Source organism: Protopterus annectens, chromosome 1.part0 (genome assembly GCF_019279795.1).
Source record: "Protopterus annectens isolate FY-2018-M chromosome 1.part0, PAN1.0, whole genome shotgun sequence".
Classification (NCBI taxonomy): Eukaryota; Metazoa; Chordata; order Ceratodontiformes; family Protopteridae; genus Protopterus; species Protopterus annectens.
Window position 1 is genome coordinate 1,356,814,962 of NC_056725.1, and position 22,201 is coordinate 1,356,837,162.

At 44.8% G+C, this 22,201-nt stretch overlaps 2 protein-coding genes across 5 annotated transcripts in view; one reads left to right on the forward strand and one right to left on the reverse strand.

Annotated features, from left to right (window-relative positions):
- Positions 1-22,201, reverse strand: part of FIG4 (FIG4 phosphoinositide 5-phosphatase) — a 3,828,182-nt gene that overhangs the window by 3,350,757 nt on the left and 455,224 nt on the right. The window lies entirely within an intron of this gene.
- LOC122801132 (dihydrolipoyllysine-residue acetyltransferase component of pyruvate dehydrogenase complex, mitochondrial-like) lies at positions 16,457-17,631 on the forward strand (the record flags this gene model as incomplete). Its single annotated transcript, XM_044070673.1, has 1 exon — positions 16,457-17,631. A coding segment is annotated over one exon (978 nt), but the record flags the coding sequence as incomplete, so codon positions are not given.

Consider the following 22,201-nt stretch of genomic DNA (forward strand, 5'->3'; position numbering starts at 1 on the left):
TCTAATGGTGGCAGCTGCTGTGCCATTATGGAACAAGGAAAATAAGTACTCTAAGTTGATATGAACAGGTGCCACATAAGGATTAATGTCATGTTGAGAAGCCCAGTGAACAAACCGTTTCATTTGTTATTGTATAGTTTCCTGGTAGATAGTTTATGAGAGGAAACTATAATATGCTGGACCACAGAAGACAAATCTTGAGACCTGGCTAATGTGGGAATTGAAGCAGCCAAGTTGTCAGTTTTAGGGAGGTGAGGGAGGGATGAAGAACTCCCAACAAATGAGTCAGAAGATCTGGCAATACGTCCAGGATCCATGGTTCTTCCACTTGATACTTCCGCAGGAAGGGGAACTAAATATGTCAAGGCCAAGATGGGGCTATCAAGATCACAGTCCTTCCCAGACTTTTGGCTTTCTGCATGAATTTGGGAATTAGGGGTATTGGCGGAAAGGCATATAAGAGGCCCTGGGGCCAATCGTAATGAAAAGGCCCTCAGTTTGTTCCCCGGTGGGGGATAAAGGGCAAAGTAGCTGCTGCATTTGGCATTCATTGGAGATGCAAATAGGTTGCAGCAAGGATGGCCCCATTTGCGGAAGATCTCTTCCACCACCTTCTGTTTGAGAGACCACTTGTGAGGCAACAGCATGGCTCTGCTTAGTTTGTCCGCTATCACGTTGGATGACTCCGGGATGTGCGTTGCTATCAGAAAGCATCTGGTGGATACAGCCCACTGCCAAATTCTTAGGGCCTCCTGGCATAAGGGATACGATCTGGTTCCCCCTTGGTTGTTGATATACCAGACGACTGACATGTTATCTGTCTGGATAGCAATTGTACCTAGAGGAAGAGAATCGTGAAAGTGTTGCAACGCTAGGAACACCGCTCTCAGCTCTAGGACATTTATATGCAAATGTGTTTCCATGATTGACCAAGTGCCTTGGACAGTCTTTCCCTGAAATAGCCCCCCACCCTATCAGGGAAGCATCCGTGGTCACTGTAGCTGTGGGTTGGGGAAGAACAAAGGGACGTCCGATAATCACTTGGTTACTGTTCAACCACCTATTGAGATCCTTCTTGCAAAGATTCGTTAGTCGGATCTCGTGTGACATGGGCAGACGTTGGTAGGACCATTGCGCGAAGAGTAGCCACTGGAGTATTCGCAAGTGCATTTGACCTAACGGAACTGCTATCAGTGTGGCTGCCATTGTGCCTAAAAGCTGCAGTATTTGGGACACAGGAGCTTTGTTCCGGACCAACAGGCTGGATAGTTGATTTTTTAGAGATACGATTCTTGACTGGGGCAATGTGATCCTTGCATTGATGGTGTCCAGTTCTGCCCCTATAAATGTAATATGCTGTGAGGGCGATAACGCAGATTTTTCGAAGTTTAGGGTTATACCCAACTGGGAACAAAGGTTTATGGTGTAGCCTCTTGCTTGTATTAGTTGATGCCTGGAGGTGGCGGTGAGGAGCCAGTCGTCCAGATATGGAAACACCCGGAATCCCAATCGTTTCAGGTGAGCCGTGACCACTGCCATACATTTGGTGAACACCCTGGGAGCTGTGGTGAGACCAAAGGGCATGGTTCTAAATAGGTAATGACTGGCCCCCAGCCGGAAACGCATGTGATCTCTGGATGATCTGTCCATTTTGATGTGGTAGTAAGCATCCTTAAGATCTATAGAGCACATCCAATTGCCCGTTGCTAAGACTGGGAGAATTGATTGCAGCGTGACCATCTGGAACTTCTCCTTCTTGACGAAGGTGTTGAGCTTGCTGAGGTCTAGTATGGGTCTCCAGTTCCCTGTTTTCTTTGGAACTAAAAAGAACCTTGAGTAAGTTCTGGGTCCTATTTGGTCTGCCGGGACTGTCTGGATGACTCTTTTGTCTAGCAGATTTTGGATTTCTATGGCTGCTAGTTCTCTCAGACTGGGTGGAAAGTCTGGGATCCTTGTACCCATGGGGGGGGGGGTGGTTTTGTAAAGGGAATGTAGTAACCTCTGGCAATGATGCTTTTTACCCAAGAATCTGTTGTAATGCTTAGCCAGGCCTTTGGGTATAAAGCCAAGTGACCCCCGACTGCCTCCAGAGTAGGACAGCCGGGCTTCCTTTCAGGAACGCTGATAGGGCATCCCAGAAAACTGTTCCCTGTCGCCCTGGTTTTGCGGACCGTCTCTGCTGTTTGGGCAGCATCTTCCGTTTTTGCCCCCTCCTCTGCCCCTAGAGGGGGTATCAGTAGGTGTGTTTTGGAAAGCTCCTTGGGGTTTCCGGAACCACATTTTCCCACTTCGTTGCCCTTTGGGGTACGGTCTAGTTGGAGTGGAAAAACGGACTCCAACGGCAGACAAAGCCTTTCCTTCTTGTTCACACCTAGTAAGTGTCTCCTTAACTTTGGGTCCGAACAAGGCGGATCCATCGAATGGGGTATTGACGAAGGAAGACTTAAAGGCTTCCGCAAAGGAGCAAAGGCGCATCTAGGACTGTCTCCGAAGAGCTATCGCTGAGCCTGCCGCCCTACTCGATCCATCGGCAGCATAAGTAATGAGTCGCATGGATGAGTTTACTATGGAATTGAGGGTGTTGAGTTGTGCAGTCACCTTTTCAGAAACCGCATCAGCTGTGTTACCCTGGAGAATATCTCCCAGCTCTTTGAGGAGATATTGTGGAAGACGGGTGAAATGTGTCAGGTAGCTGAGCGATCTCATGGAAAATGCCGCAGAACTAAATATACGTTTCCCATATCTGTCCATAGTCCTAGAATCTCTATTAGGAGGATGGACAGCAGAAGAGGTTTCCGACATCTCTTTCTTGGTGGCCGTCGCCACCACCATGGCATCAACCAGGATTCCCTTTGTTAGAAAGGCCTTATCAGTAGGGGAAGTAGTAAACTTGATGGGCCTCCGAGGGACCGGTTCCACTGAATCAGGGGACTCCCACGCCCTTCGAGCAACCAGCTCCATCAGTTCATCGAAGGGCGGAGTAACCCAGGAGGTGGATGGTTGAGATCCAAAGGCCTTCAGGAGGACCGACTCGTCCTCAGTAGAGGCAAGGGACTGCCAATCACCCCTCTGCCTTAAGATTTCCAATATGTCTGCAAATGAGACATCCTCTGAGGGGAATCATGGGGACCCTTGTGATTCCTCCAAGTCAGTATCCGACAGCAGGGATTCCTGTGGGGAATCCAAGTGCCTCCTCTTGCACAATCTCTTCCTAAGTACTTCATCAGTGGGAGTGCTCGGTGAAGTCAATAGAGAGGAGGGGCCACCCAATGGGGATACCTGAGGCCCTGGATCTCGATGCTTGGTGGGGATCTGTGGGGAAGAGGTAGAACGTGGCCCCTTAGGGGGAGGGGAAGACAGATCTGAGGAGGTAGTGGTCTTAGCAGACATGACCTTCCTCATGGCATCAAAGGCAACAGAATCTCGTCCGAGAAGTCCGTCGGCTCCGAAGAGGCCGGCAGCTCTCCCCGAGCCGAGACCCCCTGCTCCAATCCAGAGGACGGAGCAGAGGCCACCTGCGCCGAAGCCCCGAGTGGAAGGGTCGGAACCAAGGTATCAGTTTGACTCTCCACCCCGAAGCCAGCGAGGGACTGTTGGCCCCGAGATTCCCTGGTCGGAACAGAGGAGATCAAGGTCTATGGAGCTGAGGGAAGTGGATCGAACCTCGGCTCCGAGGGCTCTACCAACATCGGTTCCGCCTGCCCCGGCTCCGAACACTCGACTGGCTTTGGAGGAGGAGGTGGAGAAGTTATGGCTGGGGTTTCAGGCTTCGAAGCCGAGTGGCTCAAAGCAGACAGCATTTTGGCCAGGTTCTCTAAGAGCCTCTTAACCACTCGGTCCAGATCCACATTGGAAAGCCTCGAAGAATGCATCGAGGGATGGGTCGAAGGAGCCGAAGATGGAACTGATTAAAGAATTGGAGACTGAGGACTCTCCAATATCGGTTTCACAACTGGGCTCCGAGGTAGAGGGTCGATACACGGCTCCAAGGCCTGTGGAGCCGATGCACGAACCATACCAGAGGAACTCGGAGTCGATGACTTGGGCTCCGAGGATCCCTTGGAAGACTTCGACCCCTTCGAAGCCTTGGAAGAGAGGTCAGCCTCTTCTAAGGTAGCCTGAAAATCAGGCTTCAGGAGTCCTCTATCTATCAGATTCCTCCACCTTTCCAAGAGAACCCTGGCGCTAAAGGAGTGGCAGATAGAGCACACCTCTTGTAGGTGTACAGAACCCAAACAGAAAATGCCAGGGAGTGGTTGTCTGTAACAGACATCTTTTGACCGCACTCACACCTTTTGAACCCTGACTTTTGTATCTCTGACATTTTAAATAATCGGGTCCCTGAATTTTTACTTGTCTAAGAAAATTAGCTACTTTTAACTATAAATATGTATATATATATATATATATATATATATATATATATATATATATATATATATATATATATATTTATAAACACACTAAATATCTAATATTAACTACCACACTAGACATATGATTATATAAGAAGACTAAACACACACACACTCACAATAGCTGACAGAGCCCTGTCATGCCCAAGAAAAAGAAGCCTAAAGCCCTGAAGAAAAACTTTTTAGAAAATCTTAAACAAGTTATACTAACAGGCAAAAAACCTTAATACTATAATAAAGGTTGAAATCTAAGTAAGTGTAATACTAATTTACAGACAAAAAATCCTATTAATACAGAAAATTTTAAATCACTGGTCCGAGCTTCCTCCGATGAGCTGTTGATCCGTTGCAGCCGCAAACTAGATCATACAGCATCATGGGATATATACTAGGTCTCAAGCTTCTCTGAGAGTTTGAGCTTGAAAGCAGCCGATTCGGAGCTGAGGGATCGGCTCCGACCCATGTGTAAGAACAAAACGGCGAGATAGAACAACTTCACATCAGGGGGCTGGAGGGAAGGTAACCAGGACTGCAACAGGGAACACACTCGAACATCTACATTTATGGTAAGTGTACACAACTGTACAATGTTCTTCGTGTTTCACTCTTGCAGTCATTACATTTGGGTAGATTCCCAAAGCTGTGGTTGGGAGGATGGATTTATACAGCATTAGGACCGGCTATAAGGCCCTGCAAAACAGCAGTGGCAAAGCCAGCTCTGGATTTAGAGAAACTTGGTAAATGATAGTGGTTGGTGAAAGTATGAACTGAACTCCAAGTAGCAGCTTCTAGAATATCCCTGGTAGGAACACCTCTGAGAACGGCTGTAGAAGCAGATGCAGCCCTGCTGGAATGGGATCTGATACCCTGGGGGATAGGTTTTCCATGGTGCTTACAGCAGAAATGAATACAATGGCTTATCCATTAGGAAATGGTTTGCTTTGAAATAGCCTTTCCCTCTGCCCCTGCAGCAAATGCTACCAGCAGTTGTTCAAATTTTCTTTGAGATTTAGTCCTGTCCAAGTAAAATCTAAGTCGTCTGTGTACATCCAATGAATGCAGAATCTGCCCACATTTGTTCTGTGGATTGGGAAAGAATGTTGGCAAATGAATGGACTGATTAAGAGCCACACTGGATACCACCTTGGGCATGAAGAATGGGTTGGTCCTAACTGACACCCTGTCTGCATATGAAAGATGATGAAAGGCTCCACTGCCATAAGGGCCTGTAATTCAGAAATCCTTCTAGCCAAAGTGATTGCTAAAAGGAAGGCTGTTTTCCATGAAATAAATGTTAAGTCTGCAGTAGCAGCTGGCTTGAAAGGAGGTAGAATGAGTTTCTCCAATACAACGTTACGGTCCCAGGCAGGGGTTGGAGCTCTCCTGGGTGGCCTCAAGTTTTTGGCCCCTCTGAGATACTGCTTTAGCAGAGGATGAGAGAGAGGGGGGGGGGGTCTTGTGTTGTAATGAGCTGAAATGGCTGAGGCATGGATTTTTGTGGAAGAAAATGACAGGCCCTTCTGAATCATCTCAGTTAAGTATTGCAAAATCTGAGGTAAATTGGGCACTGCTGTGCTCATCCATAGAGAATGATTCCAGGCACAGAATCTTTTCCATTTGTCAGCATAAGATTTTCTAATACTAGGTCTTCTTACCTCCAAAATGACATCCATCACAGGTTTGCTGTGGGATGCTAAGGGGGAATTTAAGTGATTAGCCAAGCTGCAAGATTCAAAGTTTAGAGCAGAGGGTGCAGAATTTGGTTGTTCTGCTGAGACAGTAAGGAAGGTGTCTGAGGCAGGTGCCATGGAGAAATTAGTGACAGACTGTGTAGGAGTGGGTACCAGTGTTGGCGAGGCCAGTCTGGCGCAAACATAATAATTTTTGGTTTGTCCTGTTTGACTTTTAGTAGAACTTTGGGGAGCAGAGGCAATGGGGGAAAGGCATAGACTGTTAGGTTTTTCCAGCTGAAGGACAGTGCATCCACTTTCCAAGCTTTTTTGTGAGGAGTTCTTGTGCAAAATTTGTCCAATTGGTAGTTCTGGGGTGAGGAAAAAAGATCTATGTCTGGGCTCCCCCATTTGCATATCAACATGTTGAAAATCCGTGGTTCTAGTTTCCATTCGTGTGGGTCCATGAGATTCCTGCTTAGTTTGTCTGCCAAAATATTCAGCTTTCCTGGCAGGAATTGAGTTTGTAGTTGTACTTGATAGCGCAAGGCCGCGTTCCACAATGCAATGGCTAGTCTGCAGAGGGAGTATGAATGTGTACCCCCTACTTGTTTATGTACCACATAACTGTGGTGTTGTCCATCTTTACCAATAGTTGTCCTGGATGAAGGTAGTCCTTGAAGGCTGTCAGTGCATTCTGTACAGCTAGCATTTCTTTTTGATTTATAAGAAGGTGCATTTGATTTGGGCTCCATTTGCCCTGAATGCACTTCCCTGCCAGATGAGCCCCCCATGCATAGTCTGATGCGTCTGTAGTCAGGGTTTGGGTGGTGTGAATGGCAGTCCCTTGTTTTGGTGGCAGGCCTCTGCCCACCATAGGAACTCTAGTTGCAGGCAAGGTATGATAGGAATCAGTTTCCAGGCTTTGACAATGCTGACTCCATAAACTTTTTAAGTACCACTGAAGTTTCCTCATATGCAGTCTTGCATATGGAATGAACCCCAAGGCTTGCAGCATTTGTCTTGCAGATAGCAGGGTTTTTGTGGCCACCTGTTTGAAGTAAGTCACCAAATGAATTTGCTTTTCTGGCATAAGGAAAGCCATCTGGGCAGTTGTATTCAAGACTGCACCTAGGAATGTAATTTTTTGAGAGGGTACCAGTTGTGATTTATTTTTGTTTATGGTGTACCCTAGACAAGTTAGAACTCTTTTTACAAATGCCAGATATTTTAGAAGAATGGCCTTGTTTTCTGCCTGAATTAGACAATCGTCCAGGTATGGATATATTTGAATATTTCTTTACCTGCAAAATGCAATTACTGGAGCCAGGCACTTTGTAAATGCCCTGGGCGCAGCAGATGAGCCAAAGGGCAGTGCAGAGAATTGACAATGCAAGCAGCCTGCTTTGAAGCGGAAGTATCTTCTGCAACATTCCCTGATTGAGATATGCAGGTAAGCCTCTTTTAAATCTAGAGTTGCCAACCAGGCATCTTTGCCTAGCATAGGAAGTAACTGGTGAAGAGTCAGCTTGAATTTTGGAATGTCCAGAAAGGTGTTTAGAGTAGACAGGTCCAGAATTGGATGCCATGATTTGTCTTTTCTGGGTACCAGGAAAAGTCTGGAATAGAAACCTTGTCCCTTTTCCTCTTCTGGTACTAGTTGGATTGCCCCCATGTTTAAGAGGGAAAGTACTTATTTCTGAGCCTCTGCCGAAATATTTGGGGGCAGGTCTGGCCATCCGTTAGGAGTTGGCAATGTGTCGAAGTGAAATCTGTATCCCTGGGGCACTATATTTAAAACCCATTTGTCCTGGGTTATAAGTTGCCAGTTTTTTGCATGAAGAGCCAGTTTTCCCCCCAAAGGGGCGGCTAAGAGGTAAGTGCTTGGTAATTTTAAAGGAAAGTCATTGAGACTGTTTACTTTAGGGAGGTGTCTTGTTGTTTCCAGATTTGGAAGTGGAGGCACCCCATTGCTTAGTTCTGAAAGTCCCTTGGGACTGAAACCTGGTGCTTTTAGAATGTCTGGGTTTGGCTTGAGTGGCTCTGGAAGGAACTGGAAAGGACCAATTCTTAGTAGGCCAGTGCCTACTAAATCTTGGAGGTTGCACCTGTAAGAAATATTTCACAATTTGCATAGATTTAGCTTTATCTTCCATCTTTTTTAGAACTTCTTCAGCCTTACTGCCAAACAGACGGTCCTGCTGCAAAGGAGCATCCAACAATTTTGCTTTAACATGATCAGGCAAAGATTGCTCCTTAAGACAAGCATGCCTTCTAAGCACAGACCCGGTAACAGCAGCCCTGTAAGAGGCCTCCAAAGAATCAAAACCACATTGCAAATTTTGTTTTCCAACTTGTTCAGCTGAATGCAATAAATCCTGTAAATCCTTATTTTCCACAGTCAGAAATCAACATCATTTTCTGTTTAAGCAGTCCCATGATATGCTGTTGATATTTTAGCATATGGAATTGACAGTTTAAAGTCCTGATTGCCAAGGTTGCAGAAGTATAAACCTTTTTACTCCATCTAGCCAGCGCCCTGGAGTCTCTTATCAGAAGGGGTAGGATTTTTAGCAGTTGAAGCCTTAATGCCCTTGGGCCCCTGAGAAACGGTTTCAGGATCTGCAACAGGATTTTTGAAAAGGAATTTGTGGGGGTCAGGAACCCTGTAGTATCTGTCTGGCTTACAAGGGGCTGGAGGCAGGGATCAGGGGCCATACTGGATTCTGAAAACACATCATCAACAATGTGTAGTACAGGAGGTATAGCCAAAGGCCTATGCTGAGGAAGAAGAAGGAAATCCCGAAGCCTCTTTTTGGATTCAGAAAAATCCTGACTTTCCCAAATGAAATGCTCCCTTAAGGTATGTAAAGTTTCCCCAAAAGAAAAATCCTCAGGGGGAGAAGCAGAAGGAATGGAAACCTCTGCATCAGAGTCCTCATAAGTAGGCATGGACAAATCCTGTTCATTAGAAGAGTCAGAAGAAACAGAGTCCTGTTCAGAAGATTCATAGTCAAGTTCAGCCCTAAGCCTCATAGAGGGGGGGGGGGGGGGGGTCTTCAGCCATTTTGATCATTTGTTTTTTAGGCATAGCGGCCTGAACATGTGACCTGGGCATCAGTTTTTTAGACATAGATCGAGATTTTTGCCTTAATATTGAAGGTGGTGTTGGTTTAATATACACATCTGCAGGCCTGAATACACCATCAAAAGCCGGTGCCTGCAAAGCGGCTCCAGACCCATCCAAGGTAGAGAAATCTGCAGGTTCCATAGGTGAACATCTCGCGGCATACTGGACTCCGAATGGGTCTCAGTAGAGGCCTGTGAATCAGAAGTAGCGGGTATTAGGGGCTGCGAAAGCGCCTCACTGAGTACCGGCGAACTGGCGACTGGCTTAGGAGAAGTATCGTCGGAAGTTTAGGACCTCAACGGCCTGTCTCTGTCTTTTTCTTTACGTTTTTTTAGTATTCCGGTAGTCGGATGGCTAACCAATGTCATTTCTGGATAATTAAACCTAGAACCGAAATATTTAGGAGCAAAAATGTACCGACGACGGATAGTGTGCTGATTAAATAAAGCACAAAACTGACAGCAAGGTACGTCGTGGTCAGGGCCTAGGCAAGGAACACAGTACAAATGGAAATCCTTATGAGGTATTTGCTTCCCACAAGTAATGCAATTATTAACTTTTACTGACATTGGTAAGAAGCAAGAAAAAGTTTCCCCAACGGGGTACTTAGCTTTTTAGTTGAAGACTACGGTTCTGAAACTTGAAAATGAAAATTTCAGGAGTCGGCCGACAGGCACTTGCGAACTGCTTCTGGCACCGCACAGCAAGAAAGACTGATGTAATAGCGTAGGCTGCAATTTTTATACCCCTGATGACCTGACATCATGGTTGAAGGGACAGCATCTGACGCAGGACCCAAGAGTTTGTTAATCAGGCCGACTGAGGGCAACCTGCCAGCAGATTACCCAAATGTAATGACTGTAACAGTGAAATACGAAGAACATCCTGGGGTTTTTGCTGTGTCTGGGTTTGTCTTGAGAAGACGTGGAAGGGGCTGGAAAGGACCTTTTCCTTACAGGGCCAGTGCCTACTAAATCTAGGAGGCTGAACTTGTAAAAAATCTTGAACAGTTTGCATAGATTTAGCTTTATCTTCCATCTTTTTAAGAACTTCCTCAGCCTTGTTGCCAAACAGGCGGTCCTGATTTAAAGGAGCATCCAACAATTTAGCTTTAACATGATCAGGCAAAGATTGATCCTTAAGCCAAGCATGCCTTCTGAGCACAGACCCAGTAACAGCAGCCCTGCAAGAGGCCTCTAATGAATCAAAACCACATTGCAAAGTAGGTTTTCCAACTTGTTCGGCAGAATGCATTAAATCCTGTAATTCTTTATTTTCCACACAGTCAGGAATCAACATCATTTTCTGTTTAAGCAGACCAATAACATGTGGCTGATATTTTAACATATGAAACTGGCAGTTTAAAGCCCTAATGGCCAAGGTTGCAGAAGTGTAAACTTTCTTACCCCATCTATCCAGCTCCCTGGAGTCTCTATCAGAAGGGATAGGATTTTTAGCAGTAGAAGCCTTAATGCCCTTGGGCCCCTGTGAAATAGTCTCTGGATCTGCAATAGGATTTTTGAAAAGGAACTTGTGAGACTCAGGGACCCTGCAGTATCTGTCAGGTTTTCGGGGAGCAGGAGGCAGGGAATCAGGGGCCAAACTAGATTCCGAGAAAGCATCATCAACAATGTCTAGTACAGGAGGAATAGCTAAAGGCATATGCTGAGGTAGGAGAAGGAAATCCCTAATCCTCTTTTTTGAATTAGAAAATCCTGGCTTTCCCAGTGGAAATGCTCCCTTAGAGTATGTAAGGTTTCCCCAAAAGAAAAATCCTTAGGAGGGGAAGCAGAGGGAACAGAGTCCTCTGCATCAGAATCTTCATAAGTAGGTAAGGGCAAATTCAGATCATCAGAAGAGTCAGAAAAAACAGAATTCTGATCAGAAGATTCATAATCAACCTCAGTCCTAGGCCTCTTAGAAGGGGGGGGGGGGGGTGGCTACCCCTGATGAGAGTTATTAGATCTTTAGCCATTCTTATCATTTGTTTTTTAGGCATGGAGGCTTGAGCATGTGGCATGGGTGTCGGTTTTTTAGACATGGATCGAGATTTAGGCCTAAGTAATGAAGGAGGCATCGATTTAATATGCAAGTCCGTAGGCCTGAATACACCCTCAGAAGCTGGTGCCTGCACAGCGGCTCCAGACGCATCCAACATAGAGACATCTGTGGGTTCCTTAGTTGAAGCATCTCGCGGCATACCGGACTCCGAATGGGTCTCAGTAGAGGCCTGCAAATCAGAAGTAGCGGGTATCAGGGGCTGCAAAAGCGCCTCACTGAGTTCCGGCGAACTGGCGACTGGCATAGGAGAAGCGTCATCGACAGTTTTGGACCTCGGTGGCCTGTCTCTGTCTTTATCTTTCTGTTTTTTCAGAATCCCGGTAGTCGGATGGCTAACCGATGACATTTATGGATAATTAAACCGAGAACAGAAATATTTAGAGGTGAAAATATACCGACGATGGATAGTGCGCTGATTAAATAAAGAACAAAACTGACAGCAAGGTACGTCGTGGTCAGGGCCTAGGCAAGGAATACAGTATGAATAAAAATCTTTATGAGGTATTTGCTTTCCACAAGTAATGCAATTGTTAACTTTTACTGACATCGGTAAGGAGCAAGAAAAAGTTTCCCCAACGGGGTACTTGAAGACTTTAGTTCTGAAACTCGAAAATGAAAATTTCAGGAGTCTGCCGACTGGCACTTTCGAACTGCTTGTGCTACGGGCACCGCACGCAAGATAGACTGATGTAATAGCATTGGCTGCATGTTTTATACCCCTGACGTCCTGATGTCATGGAAGATATTAATCAGGCCGATTGAGGGCAACCTGCAAGCAGATAACTCAAATGTAATGACTGCAGCAGTGAAACACGAAGAACATCTATTTTTCTTATTTTAAAGGTGCACACACTGCTCAATTTGTATGATGTTAAAGCTTTAAGCAGCAACGTGACCTGTGTACTTGCAAAATGAACTCAGTGCACAGAAGCCTTACTGCAGGTGACACAAAACAGTATGTACATTGTATAATTAAGCTTTCTGTAGTTAAAATGGCATCGACAAACGTGATTCCATAATAAAGTGGGTGTTTCTCTTCTGCTACAAATTAACTACAGATGCATTACTGTAATCAAAGTCAGGTAGGCAGGTACATACACAATCAGCAGGAAATTATATTTAGCTTGTAAAATGACTGCTACCAAATCCATTAATATGTTTTTAAAATAAGCTTTGTGCTCTGACAAAAAAGGCATTTTAGGATTATGAAGTTGCCCACAGAAGTTATTATAAAATATTCCGTAAATATACCAATTAAATGAACAGTACAATTATGGGAGAGTACTCACCATAACAAAAGGTCTTTGATGAACATATTCCAGTAGCAGTAATTATACTATACAAGTCTCAGTGCACCACCCTCCTTTGTAATGTATTCATATTTTCCAGCAGTTGAACACCTTCCTAAGGAAGTTAATATCATTCATTTATTTTATTTTATTTTTTTACTTAAAGGGGTAGCAGGCTGATCTGAAGACAGTTTTTGCCCAACAATCCATATGCAACAGCAGACATACATAAAGCTGCATTTAATATATCCAGTCTGAAATAAAATGTTGCAGAATAACAAGTTTTAAAGTAATAATTTGAAAATACAATGAATTTAGTACATTTAAGTTGACAAAAATGATGCAGAATGAACACATTTACAGCACTAATTTAACACAGAGTGATAAAGAACAGAGAATCAGTATAGTTTTATAGTACAATTAATCAAAAGACCTTTCTAATTCTCTTTAAGTGAGCACATATCTACAAACAAATTACTCAAATTGTGCAAAAGGCTGAATATAGACAGAAAGCATCTTTTACCCCTGAAACAATAGCAGCAATACTGCTGTGTGGAGTAATTCAAGATGTTTTGTCTAATTCTGAGCAATCTGCTTCCCTTCTCAGATCAGTGGTGATGGTTTCAGTTTGATGGAGTAAGTTTACTTAAATATTTCCTTTCAACTGATGAGTACTGTAATTGTATCAATGGATGCTGTAAAGGGAGGATCTAAATTTTAATTTGTGTCTGAAGAAGCGACAAATGTATTAGCGTGAAGGTTTAAGTATGCCGCTCCAGTATTGATTAACCTACAAGATGCGCAACCCAACCTCCTTGAGCAACGGTATAACAAAATCGCAAAATTTGCACCAACTTACCTTACAAAGCACAACACTACCTTGAGCTAAAGAACTTCATGGCTAAAACTATCCCACTATTAATCCTTTTCACGGTTACTAACCACACACAAACCCATCTACAGACCTTACTAATACCCAGTCCTAATCAACATTCTTCAACATTACTGCCCAAAAGGCAACTCTACACTGTTAATAAAATGCTTCTGCATATAACCCTTTGTAATAATTTGGCTGACTACTCTATGTACTTCTCCTGTGTGACTAGACCATGGAACTCTCGCCCGTACTACTTACATAAAATAAACTTTTCAAACAAACTCAAACAACACTTGCTGGATATGTGGTTCTGCTCCTCTTCCACACTAGGCTAACCCTACACTGCCTTCACCTTTCTAGGCAGGTTTTCTTCCCTTGTCTCTCCTCACTCACAACATTTATTTTTAATAAAATTACTGCATTTAACTTACAGCAGGCTTTCCTCCATTCTACTTCTCTTTTTTCCTTATTTTCTACTCTTACTGATACTACACACTCATAATGCTTTCTGCCTACTTTACTCTACTCCTCTTCCATCCTATCCAGCACAATTATCTTGCTGTCCCTTCTTTCAATAATCTTTCCCACTCTATTCTCCCTCCTTTCTTTTTCCCAAATCTACTTACTCTACCTCCTCCAGACCCAGATGCTTTATTCTAATCTACTCTCTATACAATCTACTGGGCTATTACTTGAGAATTCTTCTCTACTAGCACTATTGAAACTCTGCACTGCATTACAACTACTATCCCTATTGTGTTTTGATACTGCTATGTAACTGTATATCAATATGACAGAGTTTTAAAACTGATCTACAGTGAATCTGCTTGTGAAGGCTGCCAGCCTAGCCAGATAGAATTTTATAGATAATTCTGTCATTTTTAAATATAAATGTTGAAATACAGGCTTGTTTTATTAAATGAAAGAATATGCTGTGAAATGCTGAACTTGAAAAAAATTTAACAACATTGTCCTCTGCTGTAAAGAAAGCCAAGGAAAGCATTTCATGTCTGTCCTTTGAAGCTGAAATTACTTCATATCTGTCCTTTGAAGTTAAAGATTCAGAGCCATTCCGTCTGGGCTAGCACATTCTTTGTATTGTTTTAACCAATAGTTAGATTGCTAGATTTTAAACATGCAAATGTATTTTTATTGCTCTGGTTACTGCCTAGGTGTAAAAGAATGTATATGCAGTTTCTGTTGGCCTGGGAATCCCAGGAAGTTGTGAAGAATGAGGCAATGTTGATCAGAACTGCAATTTCAATTTAAACAGAAAACCAGAGATTATTAAGCATTTTTGTCTTGACTATCCAACTCACAGCACTGTCTTGCTCACATGTAAGTTATCTTAGACTTGTGTTTTCTTTTAGACATAGCTAGAAACTAGAAAGATTAGACTAAGTGTTTTTCTGTGATGTTAGCACTGTACTACTAAATTATTTTAAGTATTTCTGTGTGATCTCTGAACTCTTGACTAGCACTGTGTAGTAGAAAGTATTGTCTTGTGGTCTTAATTATTTATTATTAAACATTTTAAAACCTTTTAACTTTGGCTGGTTTGTGTAGAGATAAGTTGAGCTCTAAGAGTACATTGCATGTATACAAGGATCCTGTACCAAGTCACTCTAATAAGCCTCGACTGTTTAGTTATACTACCAATTGGATAATAATATTGTACAGGGCCTTTGAGAAGCTGATAAATATTAGCTGAGTGGTGGCAGGTGGTACTACCGTATAGTTTGGGTAATAGGGGCACAGCTGGAGAACCTGTGCCAGCCTTTCCCAGGAGTGTCTGTGTGGTTGTATAAACTCTTATTTCAAAGTGTGTGTGTGTCAGCTACTTGGGAAGGGACACAAAGCACTGGTTGGACAGAGAAGGTGCTGGAGGTTTTAGCTTGCCCAGCTAGGCTGAGATCTGGACCCTATAGTTGTGCCAGTGGGGAGTCTGACCGGGACCTGGAGAGCAATGGAGTGACCAGCCTAGGACTGAGTGTGATCTCTGTGTGTTCTTAAGGGAAATGGCACTTTACTGTGTGTATTTGTCATCCTTTCCTCATATATGAGATGCCTTCTCTGGTGTTAGTGGTGAGGACTAAGGCTCCTTGATTGCTGGGCCAGGGCATGGGCGTCATGTGTGTGGTGGCAGTGGTTGGGATACCCTCACATTTGTGTCTGGCAGTGGTGGGATATCCACATCACATATTAATTAGTTGGCAAATACTAATGGACTTGTGGTGTGCATAGAGTGAATCTTGTAGCTTGTCTACAGTGAGCTCTGAAGGTGTTTTGTACTCTAAAACAGCCACGCAGTGAATACTCAAAATTCAGATCACAATTGTTTTATTTCTTTTGTTAGCTTAGTTAGTCAGGGTGAGCAGGCAGCATGTCAGCAGAAGAGTATGGAAAGCTGACAAGGAGACAGCTGGCGGAGATGTGCCAGGCTAGGTGACTGGTGCATGGAAACCTGACTAAGGCAGACCTGACTGCAGCCTTGGTTACAGCTGCATCAGAAAACAGCAACGAGGAGGACAAACAGACTGGCAGTGGAGATATAATACACTCAGTGAATGGACAACTCAACCTTTCTGCAGTGGACTTAAAAATCCAGCTGGAGCTAAAGAGGCTTGAGTTGGAGGTCAGGCGTGTGGAATTAGAAGCAGTTGAGAGACTGAGGCATCTAGAGAGTGAGGAGAATGAGAAACTGCTACGCCTAAAAGCTGAGGAAAAAGAGAGGCAGAGGCAGCATGAGAAGGAGATGATGACTCTTCACCAGAGTCATGGAGGTAATGGGGAAGGGACTGGACCCCAGAAGCACAAAAGGTCAGTAAATTTCTTCCGCAATTTAAAGAGAGGGATAATTTTGATTGTTTCATTCATATGTTTGAGAGCGTACTTAAACAGTATGAAGTTGAGCAAGGGCCCTGGATATGGTTCCTGACCCCCTTACTTCATGGTAAAGCTGTAACCGTATTATCTAAAATGTCTGAGGTTGCTTGTTTTGATTATACTGCTGTATAAAACCAGCATCAGCAGTTCCTACTCCCCCACAGGTTGCAGTTGTACCTCCTACAGTGGCTCAGGCAGCCCCAACTCCTGCAGCCTCTGCACCACCTGAGCCAACAGGCAGGATTTTCATCAGTCCCCTTGCAAAGAAACTTGCATCAGAAAAGGGCATTGACCTTAGACAAGTAAAAGGTACTGGACCTGAAGGACGGATTACAAAGAAGGACATAGAATCATTTGTACCTGCTCCTGTGGCAGAAGCTGGAATTCCACCCCCAGTGGCTGTTCCTACTGGAACCTTTACAGATATTCCCATCAGCAACATTCGCAGGATAATTGCTCAGCGCCTTGTACAGTCAAAGCAAACAATTCCTCACTACTGCTTAACCATTGACATCCACATGGGGGCAGTATTGCAAATGAGGGAGGAGCTAAACAAGGTTCTGAAGTCTGAAAATATCAAATTGTCCGTTAATGACTTCATTATTAAAGCGTCAGCTCTAGCTTGTCTGAAGGTGCCAGAAGCGAATTCCTCCTGGATGGATACAGCCATCAGGCAGCACCATGTAGTTGATGTCAGTGTTGCAGTGAGTACTGATGCAGGCCTCATCACTCCAATTGTATTCAATGCCCATGTTAAGGGACTTGCTACAATTAGCAAGGATGTGTTTGCACTAGCAACAAAAGCAAGAGATGGTAAACTTCAGCCACAGGAATACCAGGGTGGCACATTCACAATATCTAATCTGGGGATGTATGGCATAAAGAACTTCTCTGCTATAATTAACCCACCACAAGCCTGTATCTTGGCTGTTGGTTCTTCAGAAGAGAGACTCATCCCTGCAGATAATGAAAAAGGATTTGATGTTGCCAGTATAATGCAAGTTACACTGAGCAGTGATCACCGGGTTGTGGATGGAGCAGTAGGCGCCCAGTGGCTATCTGAGTTCAGAAAGCTGCTTGAAAGACCAAACACTATGTTACTTTAAGTGGACAAAGCATCCCTTTTTGACATGGGACAAAAGTATTGCCATTGGGGCCTACTCAAGTGTATTGCCTGTAAGTGGCTTACTTCAGGACTGTCCTGGCTTTCTCTTCTAAAGGATCAGTGGCAGCCTTCACTGTAGCTGGATTGAACTTGGAACTGTAAAGCTAATTGGCTTAAACTTTGAATACTGAAGTTTAAATGGAATTTAGAATTTAAAAAAAAACAAAAAAAAAACTCATCACTCATCAAACCAATGATTGAGTACAATGCCCCATTCGGAATGTATCTGACCCGACACTTGCAGCAGCTGGAGAGGCCACAAAAGTTCCTCACCAAAAGGATAAAGGGTCTCAAACATCTGTCCTATGCTGCCCGACTGAAAGAACTCCAGCTCTATTCAGTCGCCACGCTTGCTCAGAGGTGACCTTTGCCTAACATACAAGGCCATGTCAAACCCAGACTTGATGAATATGCTTCACCTCAAAAAATCTAGATCCGTCAGAGCCACAAGGGCGGGAGACTTAAACCTCGACACGGCTATTAATAGGACGTGCTGGAGGGATAGTTTCATCACCCAAAGACTCCCTATGCTGTGGAATAAAATCCCGGTATATGTGAGGCAGAGCACCTCGCTGGCCTTGTTCAAGAGAAATCTTGACCAATGGATGGGAGATCACAGATATACCCCAGGGATTACCTCAGTGTCACTGCTCGACAGAGGCACAGCAAAATAATGGGTATAGTTCCCCATACTAAAGGGGTGGCGTAAGCCACAAAACTATGGGCTAGGCTTGTAAATGCCCTCGGGCAGATAGCCTTGTATGAACCTATGAACCTATGTAAAAAAATGTCTATTAGAGTATTTTAAGCTAACACCTGAAACATACAGGAAAAAGTTTTGTGAGCATAGATGCAAGGCAGATGAAAGTGTGTGTGAATATGTTGCTGAATTGAGCGCTTATTTCCATATGTGGGTGAGTGGATTTTAAGTCACTACTTTTCAAGGGCTGGCAGACCTTTTGGAGAGGAAACAAGCCCTTAGCACTTTGCCTGAGGACATGAGGATCTGGTTGGCTGATAGACAAAGTGCTACTTCAGATGAGTTGGGGAAGAAGGGAGACCTATACCTGGCAAGCAGGGCAGCCCTGCACAGGAAGGGGACCCCCAATACTGCTCATGGGTCTAAAGGAACCCATTGTGGGCAGCACAGACTGCCACAACAGAATCTGCCAGTAGCAGGGGAAGCCATTAGTCCAAGTACACGTCCAGGAGCTACAGTTAAATGTTTTGAGTGCAAACAGTGGGGCCATGTGGCATTCAGGTGTTCACAGAGGCAAGGTGGGGAACCAAAGGTGAGGGAAACAGTAAGTGGGAAAGACAAAATGCCAATAGTAGGTTGTCTTGAGACAACAGGGGTACTAAACTACCATCCTGCAGATGTCCTGAAAGGGAATGATTTGGATGAGGCAGTACCATGTGGTTATGCAGTTACACTCGGTCAGGCTAGGAGACAAGCATGTGGGTCTGGTAGACTGGGGGAGACCCAGACAGACTGCATACTTGCAGCCAGGCGGGGTGAGGTGGTTACTTCAGGGAGGGAGCTACTCTGTAGCAATGAGACTGAATGTGAGCCACAGCTGCTTGTGGGTACTGGTGGTCCCTTGGACAGAGTGACTGCATAGGTAGTAGTACCCAGGCTGACAGTGAGGCATCACTATCACAGGACGCTAGACTTCCTGTGGAAGTGGAGCTGGGAAGGGTTACAAGGAGAGAGTTGAGACAGGCTCAGCTCTTAGACTCTACATTGCAAGGCCTGAGGCAGGTAGCTAGGAAGGCACCTGATTCTCAAGGAAAGGGGAAATCTGTATACTGGGACTAAGGGTTACTATACAGAGAGTGGACCCCTGATGGAGGGCTAGAAGGTGACAGAGTACAGCAGTTGGTAGTGCCTAGACCCTACTGTCTGGTGCTTCTAGCCATAGCTCATGATATTCCCTTTGCAGGTCATATGGGCATAAAACGTACAAAGAGGCGTATTATGCAGAACTTCTACTGGCCTGGAATTTCCAGAGATGTAACAGAGTACTGCAGGACCTATGAGCAGTGCCAAAAGGTAGGCAAGGCAAGAGACAAGCTGAGAGCTCCTTTGATGCCTCTGCCTGTGATTAAGGAGCCATTTCAGAGGGTAGCTATGGATAGTGTGGGTCCTCTGAGTACCCCACGTTCCACAGGGGAAAAAGTATATTCTAGTGGTAGTGGATTATGCTACACTATACCCTGAGGCAGTGGCTTTGTCCTCCATTGAGGAAGAGAAGGTGGCAAATGCTTTGTTAGAGATTTTCAGCAGGGTAGGTTTCCCAAAAGAAAGACTGACTGACAGAGGTGCCAATTTCATGTCAGACCTGTTGGCTTGTCTATGGAAGTCCTGTGGGGTTGAAGCACATGAAGACCACCCCTACCATCCCCAGACTAATGGTTTTGTTGAGAGGTTAAACTCTACAATCAACTCCATGCTACAGGCATTTGCAGATCAGTTTAAGAGGGAGTGGGACAAATATTTGCCCCATCTGTTGCTTGCTTACAGAGAAGCTCCCCAGGAATCCACAGGTTTTTCACCCTTTGAGTTGCTGTATGGGCACAGGATGAGGGGACCTCTAGATTTAATTTGAGATGAGTGGGAAGGTGAGTGCGAGTCTCACAAGAAGTCTGTTGTGGCATACGTCCTAAACCTCAAGACAAGGCTCAGGGAACTCATGGGCTTGGCCCAGGAGAACCTGGCAGAAGCCCAACAACAGGAAAAAGGTGTGGTATGACAGAAATGCTCGAGCTAGAGAGTATGCTGTGGGGCAGCAGGTAATGGTTCTCATTCCTGTCAGACACAACAAGCTGCAAGCAGCTTGGGAGGGTCACTAGAAGGTGGTAAGAAAGGTAAGTGATGTTAACTACATGGTGGAACTGCTAGGCAGAAGGCAGGGGCACAAATTGTACCATGTTAACATGATGAAACCTTACTATAATAGGGAGGTCGTTGTGCTGAGCATTTGCAGTGGATTGCAGGAGGAGTCGGAGGGAGATCTGGGGACTGATCTCCTCAGTGAGGCTTGGGTTGACACCTCAGCAGAAGGGGTAGCAATGTCCCAGCAGCTATTGCCTACCCAGGTATGAGAAATCAGAGCAGTGTTGCATGAATTTGGGGACATGTTCACTGGGAAACCAGGGTGCACCCACCTGATGCAGCACCACATGGATACAGGACCCCAAAGGCCTATTAGGCAGGCCCCTTATAGAGTGCCCAAGAGAGTCAGACTCTGAGGTAGGAGGTACAGTTAATGTTGGCACTAGGAGTGATTCAAGAGTCCAACAGTCCCTGGGCTTCCGCAGTGGTGCTGGTGTCAAAGAAGGATGGCAGCACCAAGTTGTGTGTGGACTACAGGAAATTAAATAGTCACACAGAGTTGGATACTTACCCCATGCCTAGGACAGATGAGCCCCTAGTGCAGCTGGGTGGGGCTAAGTATCTTACAACCATTGATCTAACAAAGGGTTACTGGCAGGTGCCCTTGACTCCCAGTGCTACAGAGAAGTCAGACTTTGTGATGCCTTTTGGCTTGTATGAGTTCACAAAGATGCCCTTTGGGATGAAGAATGTCCCAGCGACTTTCCAGAGGCTGGTAGATAATATCATAGCAGGAGGGTTTGCCCTTGCTTACCTAGATGATATTGTCATCTACAGCCATTCCTGGCCAGAGCACCTTCAGCATGTCAAGGAGGTGCTGGACAGATTACAGAGGGCAGGGTTGACTATTAATCTGAGCAAATGTCAGGTGGGCATGGCGGAGGTCTCCTACCTAGGACATAGAGTGGAGAGTGGCAAGGTAAGGCCAGAACCTGCCAAAGTGGAAGCCATTCAGGCATGGCCTGCACCTGTTACTAAAAAGCAGGTGAGGGCATTTTTAGGGACAGCAGGGTACTACAGAAAGTCCGTCCTCAGTTATAGTACTAGCTGCTCCCCTCACAGACCTGACAAGGAAGAACAGGCCAGATAAGGTAGTGTGCACTCCAGCATGTGAGCAGGCATTCCAGAAGCTTAAAGAAGCTTAGGGAGGACCCCCTGTGTTAGCCAGTCCAGATTACAGCAAATAATTTGTTGTGCAGGTGGATGCTTCAAACCATGGGGTGGGGACTGTACTTAGCCAGATTTCTTCAGAGGGGGAAGAGCACGCAGTGGTTTATCCCGGTTGCCAGCTCCAACCCAGGGAGGAATGCTATGCAGCTGTAGAAAAGGAATGTCTAGCCATAGTGTGGGCATTGTAGAAACTTCAGCCTTATCTGTATGGAAGGAAATTCACTTATGACAGATCACAACCCTCTAACATGGTTAAACAGAGCAAGCCATCAAAATGCCAAGTTGCTAAGATAGAGCCTAGGGTTGCAAGCATATGATATGTCAGTGCAGCACAGCAGTGGGAGTAGCAATGCCAATGCAGATGGGCTCTCAATGGGAATGGGGTAAGGTACACTCAAAAAGGCCTAACCCTCTCAAGCAGCGTTTCTCAAGGGTCACTTGAAAAACTAGCTTGAGTTCTCCGGGGGTGGGGGTGAAGGCTGCCAGCCTAGCCAGATACAATTTTATAGATAATTCTGTCATTTGTAAATATAAATGTTGAAATATAAGCTTGTTTTCTTAAATGAAAAAAATATGCTGTGAAATGTTGAACATCAAAAAAATGTAACAACATTGCCCTCTGCTGTAAAGAAAGCTAAGACA